Raw genomic sequence first — 9,862 nt, forward strand, 5'->3', positions numbered from 1 at the left:
AGGTGTCTGATAGGTGTCTGATAGGTGTCTGATAGGAGGCTGACAGGTGTCTGATAGGAGGCTGACAGGTGTCTGATAGGAGGCTGATAGGTGGCTGACAGGAGGCTGACAGGAGGCTGACAGGAGGCTGACAGGAGGCTGACAGGAGGCTGACAGGAGGCTGACAGGAGGCTGACAGGAGGCTGACAGGAGGCTGACAGGAGGCTGACAGTATTATCTCCTATGTTTGGACACAGAAAGGAAAGACTCTTCCTAAAGGAGACACCTCCCAGTAGCTCCATTGTGAGGTAGAATAACACACACACACACACACACACACACACACACACACACACACACACACACACACACACACTGTGGCTGCTTGCAGCACTTAAACTATGTTTATACAACTTCCTGTTAGCAGCAGGCTAAAATAGTTCAGCAGGAAATCAGGAAGAAACTAAGCAGAGCAAAGTCTCAACACAAGGGGCAGAATTTAACCTTTATTTAACAAGACAAGTCAGTTAAGAACAAATTCTTATTTACAATTAAAGAGCCATATTCTCAAAAGTCTCTTCATTCAAAGACTCAATCATGGACACTCTTACTGACAGTTGTGGCTGCTTCACATGATGTATTGTTGTCTCTACCTTCTTACCCTTTGTGCTGTTGTCTGTGCCCAATAATGGTTGTACTCTGTGCTGCTGCCATGTTGTGTTGCTACCAAGTTGTTGTCATGCTGTGTTGTTGTCTTAGATCTCTCTTTATGTGGTGTTGTCTCTCTTGTGTTTTGTCCTATATTTTAATGCAATTTATTTTTTATTTTTTAATCCCAGCCTCAGTCATTGTAAATAAGAATTGGTTCTTAACTGACTTGCCTAGTTAAATAAAGGTTAAATAAAATTAAATCAATGGCAGTCACCATACCCTACTTCCACACCAACAATTTAAAATATGCTTCTATCATTCCAACCCCCATTAACAGGCCAATGCAGTTTAGCCTTTTACAGGGTTGGCTTTACTTGGAAAGAAAAGGCAGTACATACTCCGCTGTTCCATCACGCGTGCGATGATGTCAGTAACTTCTTTGTTGTAATATTCCAAACAGACGTGGCAATTTCACCAATTAAGGATTTGAACTTTAAGTTATGTATTTTTCCACTTTGTTTTGTCTCATTCACAGCACTCCAGTGTAGTTTTGATATTGCCACCCCAGTATAATTTAGACAAATAGAGGATCTATTCTGGAGTGGAATTAGGTGAAGGAAAAAAACAGTTATGTTGCTGACTGTTTAGAGTGATGAACATGTCTGGAGAAGCTGAAAGTTGACTTTCACTTCCTCTAAGGCTCTGTGGAATCTGTGGTCAGTCAGTCAGATTCGCTGTGGTAGATCCTAGCCTGTCTCTGGGAGAGATTAGCTCTGCAGATCCGCAAACCTTTGTTTTTATGACATCCTCTGCATTCCTGTTCACCTCCCTCAACCAATGGAAAGCGGTCTTTAACATCCTGAACTGAAGTGAGCCAATGGGAACTGTGTTTAACATGAGGGCGTCGCCAACAGACATGAAAGCTCTGCTTCTATCTCCTAAGACATGACAGACATGGAAGCTCTGCCTCTGTCTCCTAAGACATGACAGACATGGAAGCTCTGCCTCTGTCTCCTAAGACATGGAAGCTCTGCCTCTGTCTCCTAAGACACGACAGAAATGGAAGCTCTGCCTCTGTCTCCTAAGACATGACAGACATGGAAGCTCTGCCTCTGTCTCCTAAGACATGACAGACATGGAAGCTCTGCCTCTGTCTCCTAAGACATGACAGACATGGAAGCTCTGCCTCTGTCTCCTAAGACATGACAGACATGGAAGCTCTGCCTCTGTCTCCTAAGACACGACAGACATGGAAGCTCTGCCTCTGTCTCCTAAGACATGGAAGCTCTGCCTCTGTCTCCTAAGACACGACAGACATGGAAGCTCTGCCTCTGTCTCCTAAGACATGGAAGCTCTGCCTCTGTCTCCTAAGACACAACAGACATGGAAGCTCTGCCTCTGTCTCCTAAGACACAACAGACATGGAAGCTCTGCCTCTGTCTCCTAAGACACAACAGACATGGAAGCTCTGCCTCTGTCTCCTAAGACACAACAGACATGGAAGCTCTGCCTCTGTCTCCTAAGACACAACAGACATGGAAGCTCTGCCTCTGTCTCCTAAGACATGACAGACATGGAAGCTCTGCCTCTGTCTCCTAAGACATGGAAGCTCTGCCTCTGTCTCCTAAGACACAACAGACATGGAAGCTCTGCCTCTGTCTCCTAAGACATGACACTGTATACAGTGGGGAGAACAAGTATTTGATAACCTGCAAAATCGGCTGTGTTTTCTACTTACAAAGCATGTAGAGGTCTGTCATTTTTATCATAGGTACACTTCAACTGTGAGAGACGGAATCTTTAACAAAAATCCAGAAAATCACATTGTATGATTTCTAAGTAATTCATTTTCATTTTATTGCATGACATAAGTATTTGATCACCTAACAACTAGTAAGAATTACAGCTCTCACAGACCTGTTAGTTTTTCTTTAAGAAGACCTCCTGTTCTCCACTCATGACCTGTATTAACTGCACCTGTTTGAACTCGTTACCTGTATAAAAGACACCTGTCTACACACTCAATCAAACGGACTCCAACCTCTCCACAATGGCCAAGACCAGAGAGCTGTGTAAGGACATCAGGGGTATAATTGTAGACCTGGACAAGGCTGAGGTTGGGCTACAGGACAATAGGCAAGCAGCTTGGTGAGAAGGCAACAACTGTTGGCGCAATTATTAGAAAATGGAAGAAGTTCAAGATGACAGTCAATCACCCTCGGTCTGGGGCTCCATGCAAGATCTCACCTCCTGGGGCATCAATGATAATGAGGAAGGTGAGGGAATGACCTGAAGATAGCTGGGACCACAGTCTCAAAGAAAACCATTAGTAACACACTACGCCGTCATGGATTAAAATCCTGCAGCGCACGCAAGGTCCCCCTGCTCAAGCCAGCGCATGTCCAGGCCCGTCTAAAGTTTGTCAATAACCATCTGGATGATCCAGAGGAGGAATGGGAGAAGGTCATGTGGTGTCTGTGTCTGATGAGACAAAAATAGAGATTTTTGGTCAAAACTCCACTCGCCGGTTTGGAGGAAGAAGAAGGATGGACTCCTGAACATCTAATCAAATGGCTACCCAGACTATTTGCATTGCCCCCACCTTCTACTCTGCTACTATTCTCTGTAATTATCTATGCACAGTCACTTTAATAACTCTACCTACATGTACATATTACCTCGACACCGGTGCCCCCGCACATTGACTCTGTACCAGTACCCTCTTGTACATATCCTCCACATTGACTCTGTACCGGTACCCTCCTGTATATAGTCTCGCTATTGTTACTTTACTACTCTTTAATTATTTGTTACTTTCATCTCTCATTTTTTAACTTTTTTTAACTGCATTGTTTGTAAGTCAGCATTTCACTTGAAATTCTACATTGTAGTCGGCAGATGTGACTAAGATTTGATTTGATTATATAGCCTCTTTATTCATTATAGATTTTGATTTGATGGTCCTGAAACATGCTCTCTGCTACCGCTAACAGCCTGCCTATCGTCTCTAACCGTCCGCATGGCCCTGAAACATGCTCTCTGCTACCGCTAACAGCCTGCCTGTCGTCTCTAGCCGTCCGCATGGCCCTGAAACATGCTCTCTGCTACCGCTAACAGCCTGCCTGTCGTCTCTAGCCATCCGCATGGCCCTGAAACATGTTCTCTGCTACCGCTAACATCCACATGGTCCTACTTTCCATGCTGCCGGACAATCCTCTCCTCCTCTGCTCCGTTTCATGAACAAAACAAAAACATGAACAAAGGCGCTAATGTTGTTTTTTAACATTTCGGGCTCTATTCTAAATCTCATTCAATCTTGGCTTTTGTGGAAGGGAATTACATTTACATTTAGCTCTCTCATCCTAATGGATAGACATTGCTATGCCTGTGAGGATAGTTGAGAAACTGTTCCTGACACTGCATCTGAAACTGCATCATATGAAATATAACAGCAGCAGTCGAGGTAGGGTTGGCCCAGACACACACTTCCTGTACTGTCACATGGGACACATAAACCAGCTGAAAATAATGATACACACACCCTGGTGCCGATACTCACACACGATCTCATGTGGGTTGCTGCTGTGTACACGTTGTCACATAGGGGCAGTAATGTAACAATCAGCAGACAGAAACCAGGGAAAGAAAAAGAGGGGTGAAAGATGTCCGTGTGTAACTGCCAATATGGTTAACTCTCTGATCAGCAGTATTAAAAAGGCCAATAGTTAACCAAGGGCAGAAGCAGAATAGTCGAATGGCTATTGTCCAGACTCAGAGGATGACCACTCCATGGTGATGTGGTTACCCCGAGGGTATGACCACTCCATGGTGATGTGGTTACCCCGAGGGTATGACCACTCCATGGTGATGTGGTTACCCCGAGGGTATGACCACTCCATGGTGATGTGGTTACCCCGAGGGTATGACCACTCCATGGTGATGTGGTTACCCCGAGGGTATGACCACTCCATGGTGATGTGGTTACCCCGAGGGTATGTCCACTTCACTGGTGTAGTCACCCTGTTACCTGGTGGCCCATCAAGCCTCTCTGAGCACAGTGAGATCCACTACTAATGTGTTGCTTACTGGTCCATACAAAATACAATAGCTTCCACTGCTACTCAGTACTTTGTTGAAGCACCTTTGGCAGCGATTACAGCCTCAAGTGTTCTTGGCTATGACACTGCAAGCTTGGCACATCTGTATTTGGGGAATTTCTCTCATTCTTCTCTGCACATTCTCTCAAGCTCTGTCTGGTTGGATGGGGAGCGTTGCTGCACAGCTATTATCAGGTCTCTCCAGAGATGTTTGATCGGGTTAAAGTCCGGGCTCTGGCTGGGCCACTCAAGGACATTCAGAGACTTGTCCCGAAGCCACTCCTGCATTGTCTGGCTATGTGCTTAGGGTCGTTGTCCTGTTGGAAGGTGAACCTCCTCCCCAGTCTGAGGTCCTTAGTGCTCTGGAGCAGGTTTTCATCAATGATATCTCAGAACTTTGCTCCGTTCATCTTTCCCTCGATCCTGACTAGTCTCCCAGTCCCTGCCACTGAAAAACATCCCCACAGCAAGATGCTGCCACCACCATGCTTCACCGTAGGGATGGTGCCAGGTTTCCTCCAGACGAGATGCTTGGCATTCAGGCCAAAGAGTTCAATCTTGGATTCATCAGACCAGAGAATCTTGTTTCTCATGGTCTGAGAGTCTTCAGGTGCCTATTGGCATACTCCAAGCGGACTGTGGTGCCTTTTACTGAGGAGTGGCTTCCGTCTGGCCACTACCATAAAGGCCTGATGTTTTGGTACCATTACCCAGATATGTGCCTCGACACAATCCTGCATCTGAGCTCTACGGATATTTCCTTCAAACTTATGGCTTGGTTTTTGCTCTGAAATGCACTGTCAACTGTGGGACCTTATATAGACAGGTGTGTGGCTTTCCAAATCATGTCCAATCAATTGAATTTACCACAGGTGAACTCCTATCAAGATGTAGAAACATCAATGAAATGATCAATGGAAACAGGATGCACCTAAGCTCAATTTCAAGCCTCATAGCAAAGGGTCTGAAAACTTAGGTTTTTTAAAATCCATTTTAGAATAAGGCTGTAACATAACAAAATGTGGCAAAAGTAAAGGGGTCTGAATACTTTCCGAAAGCCCTGTAAATATACAACCGTCTATGATAGAATCAGAGAACAGAAACACTTTCACAAAGTATTTTTCCCAAAGTAAAAAATCTGAGGTTACAGCTATTTGTTTGATTTGCGGTCCATGGCAGCCTTGCTGGGGTAGGAATAATATTTGATCTGAAAAGCACTTCTCAGCCTCCTGTTCTTTCAGAGATCTGGGACTACAAAGGGTCAGCTTCTCCTGAGAACATTCTTACTGAAGAAATGTGAGGATAATTTTCTAACAAGATGTCAGCGTTATATTTGTATCTTCCACGTCTGAACGGTTCAGAGACATCTTCATTCTGTCATCCTCTCTCTCTCTCTCTCTCTCTGTTCTCTCTCTTTTCTTTCTGGTAGCCCCCATGGTGTGCTTCAACAAAGCTTAGTAGATAGTTGGCAGACTTACAAACAGCCTTACAGGCAGACAGACTTACAGACAGCCCTACAGACAGACACAGACAGGCTTACAAACAGCCTTACATACAGACCTACAGGCAGACAGCCCTACAGGCTTACAGACAGCCCTACAGACAGACAGCCTTACAGACAGACAGACAGCCCTACAGACAGCCCTACAGACAGCCCTACAGACAGACAGACAGACAGACAGACAGACAGACAGACAGCCCTACAGACAGACAGACAGACAGACAGACAGACAGACAGACAGACAGACAGACAGACAGACAGACAGCCTGACAGACAGACAGACAGCCCTACAGACAGCCCTACAGACAGCCCTACAGACAGACAGACAGACAGACAGACAGACAGACAGACAGACAGACAGACAGACAAACAGCCTTACAGCCTGACAGACAGCCTGACAGACAGCCTGACAGACAGCCTGACAGACAGACAGCCTGACAGACAGACAGCCTGACAGACAGACAGCCTGACAGACAGACAGCCTGACAGACAGACAGACAGCCTGACAGACAGCCTGACAGACAGACAGTGTTGTAGTTTTGTCTGACCTGTATTAATATTCTAAATGATTGGCTTATTATAGGCACCACTCCATTGAGCAACACTCGATATGTACTTAATCTATTAGGAAAGCCTGGAGGGTAAGTTCATGTAAAACAACCAAGGATATGAAAGACAAAGATTCATGGAAACAGAAATATTGATACATATCGTGCACTGTCATCACTCCCCATTGAGTGAATAGCTACATAACAGCCTAAGCACTAAGTGGATCTTGTCATTTATACTAACCCATAACACTGACAACATTGTAGCTGTCTGACAAAGGTTTCCTACTGTGGGCCTCTCTCATACCACAACATTCTATCCATCCCTTATGTCAATAGCATAATACCAAGAACAATCGATCACTATGAATAGGAAGCTGGTTCAGAGACACCACCTTCCAATGAGGTCACGTCGTTACCAAAATAACTGCTGAGTAAAAAGCCATTGACCTATCATGTAGCGTTTGGTATAAATGTGGTCTACACTTAGTCAGTCCGTATGTTAGCCTATGAAGCTACAACGACATAGTATAAATGCAAACAACTTATATAAATAGCCTGGCAAGATGATAATAATTAATTTAGGTTGGTTATGGTTGGTTACCTTCCATGCCTCCTTCGCAGTGGTGATGATGATTATGTTGCGCGTCGCTGCGGTCCGTGTAGTTGTAGTCCATTTGAGTTACTTTGACATTCCATCCGAATCAAATGATTTTGGTTGTGGAATGAGAACCTTCAGGGTTCCACCGGCCGCAAGTAGTGGCTGAAACCCGTCATGTTCTAAAAGATGGAAAAAACCCCGACTGAGCTCATTTCCGCTGGGGAAAGTAGCAGGCTGTTCGATTCTCCCTCTCTTCGCTTGTTCCTCATATCAAATCAAATCCATTTGTATTTGTATTTGTCACATGCGCCGAATATAACAGGTGTAGGTAGACCTTACGGTGAAATGCTTACATGTCCGTAATCAAATATTCTGCTTTGTGTCGAAAATCGTTAAATAACTTGATTCCTCTTGGGCGTCAATTCACTATGTTGCATCAAGATAAACTTTGACAACCATAGAAAGAAGGTTAATTTCAGATAAAATGGGAACCAACTCGTTCAAAACGATAAAACACTAGAAAACGCGCTATTATTATAAAAGTGGATTACCGTAGCATGTGTCAATACCGTTATAATCCAACCGAAGAGGAATAAAGCTCTCCCTTATTCTGCCTGTTGATGCGGACCCGTTATGCGTCGTGGTGGAAGAAGGGAGAAACGTGAGGAGGTGCTGCTTCCTACGTGAGATGGAATTTGACTCCTTCGCCTTCAGGCCGCCTTTTAAAAGGGCAAGACAAGAGCCAATAGCTGAGAATGCTGAGATATAATAGTTTACAGAAATGCATGGTTACTTGTATTGACTTAGAATAAATGAAAATAGCCTAATAATTTTAATAATATTGTTGTCGCCAACTGTATTATTGATGTATTCTAGTGCGCAACCAGACTGGTCGCATAGACTAGACATAACATAGTCCATTTCATTCCCGTAGTATATGTTATGTTTGGTATGGTTACATGAGATAAAAGGACCTGTTAGATGTAAAGTTCCCTGTTTAGGGGACCTGCGTAGTTACTGATTCCGATCGATATTTTCGCTGATAAATCGATCTGTGGACACCGTCTATCCAAACGGCTCTCACCGACACAGTGGTTCAGGAAGCCAAGCTCGAGCGCTGTGAGGCGGAGACGTTTTGATCTTTAGAAGAAAAATTACATTTTCTCCAACACTAAACAAATATCTATTTTACAGTTATAAGGAATGTGAAACCTTATAGTTAGTCGTTTTATAAATTGATTATACTATATTTAGAAAGCATGTCAGTCACTTCAGGCCTGTTTGTAATGAGGTGCGTACTGGCGGCAGAGAAGTCAGGCGCAGGAGAGCGGAAACTGATTTACAACGGTGTCGTTTAATCAACATAAACCAGCGTCAACAGAACAACACATGGAATGGGTCAAACAAAACCCGGTAATAACCAGCATACCGTGCACAAGCACTACAAGAAACAATTAAGGACATGGGGGAAACAGAGGGTTAAATACACAACATGTAATTGATGGAATTGGAACCAGGTGTGATGGAAGACAAGACAAAACCAATGGGAAATGAAAAGTGGGTCAGTGATGGCTTGAAGGTCGGTGACTTCGACCGCAGCCCGAACAAGGAGAGGGACCAACTTCTGCGGAAGTCGTGACAGAGCTGGAAATACATGATCATATATTTAATATTTCACATTTGTATTATATTTGTACTATGTACTTGAGCTTGTGTCCTCAAAAGTGACTACACCTCAGCAATGTATTCTACCAGAAAGGTGAACGTTTTACCTTTCTGTGAGTATGCAGCATTACTAGTTATTGTTCATGGCTCTCTCATGATAAATAATTATTTTGGGGGATTACATAGATTACATGTAGTTACATTGAACTGGTTTTAAGTAAAAGGTTGCATGTTTGAATCTCATCACAAACAACTTTAGCAACTTTGCAACTACTTAACATGTTAGCTTACCCTTCACCTAACATGTTAGCTAACCCTTCATCTAACCCTAACATGTTAGCTAACCCTTCATCTAACCCTAAACTTAAAATGTTAACCTAACTCCTAACCTTAACCCCTAGAGTTAATGTTAGCCAGCCAGCTAACATTAGCCACCTAGCCAACGTTTAGTCACAACAAAATGTAATTTTTAACTTAACATACATTTGCAAATATGTAACATATTGTGCATTTTGTAAATTCATAACATATTGCACAAATTGCAATTCATAACTAATTGTACAAATTGTAATTTGTAACGAAATGGATGATGAACCATCCACAAATGAATACATACCATACGAAACGTAACATATCATACTACATGGAGTGTCTCGGATTTACAAATGGAATAATACGAAATGCTCTGAGACCACGTTGGTGGAATAGGCATATGTCCAATTGGACGAGGACTCCTTATAAGTCAATTTAGAAAAAGCAACACCGTATCCAATAATGATTCCATGGTAAGATATTTTTAAATACATTTTTTGTCATGGAA

The 9,862-nt window shown here is 43.4% G+C and overlaps 1 protein-coding gene across 3 annotated transcripts in view; it reads right to left on the bottom strand.

The window, feature by feature from the left end:
* Positions 1 to 8,049, bottom strand: part of disc1 (DISC1 scaffold protein) — an 80,619-nt gene extending 72,570 nt beyond the window's left edge. For 2 of the 3 annotated variants that reach the window (XM_042305813.1, XM_042305814.1), the window contains exon 1: positions 7,381 to 8,048. In XM_042305813.1, coding sequence (XP_042161747.1) covers positions 7,381 to 7,453 — 73 coding nt within the window. In that variant the 5' untranslated portion in view covers positions 7,454 to 8,048. Of the gene's footprint in view, positions 1 to 7,380 lie in introns of all 3 variants that reach the window. The other variant, XR_006079885.1, reaches the window with a different exon arrangement.
* Positions 8,050 to 9,862: the final 1,813 nt, after the last annotated feature.

This window comes from Oncorhynchus tshawytscha, linkage group LG25, assembly GCF_018296145.1.
Source record: "Oncorhynchus tshawytscha isolate Ot180627B linkage group LG25, Otsh_v2.0, whole genome shotgun sequence".
Taxonomy (NCBI): domain Eukaryota; kingdom Metazoa; phylum Chordata; class Actinopteri; order Salmoniformes; family Salmonidae; genus Oncorhynchus; species Oncorhynchus tshawytscha.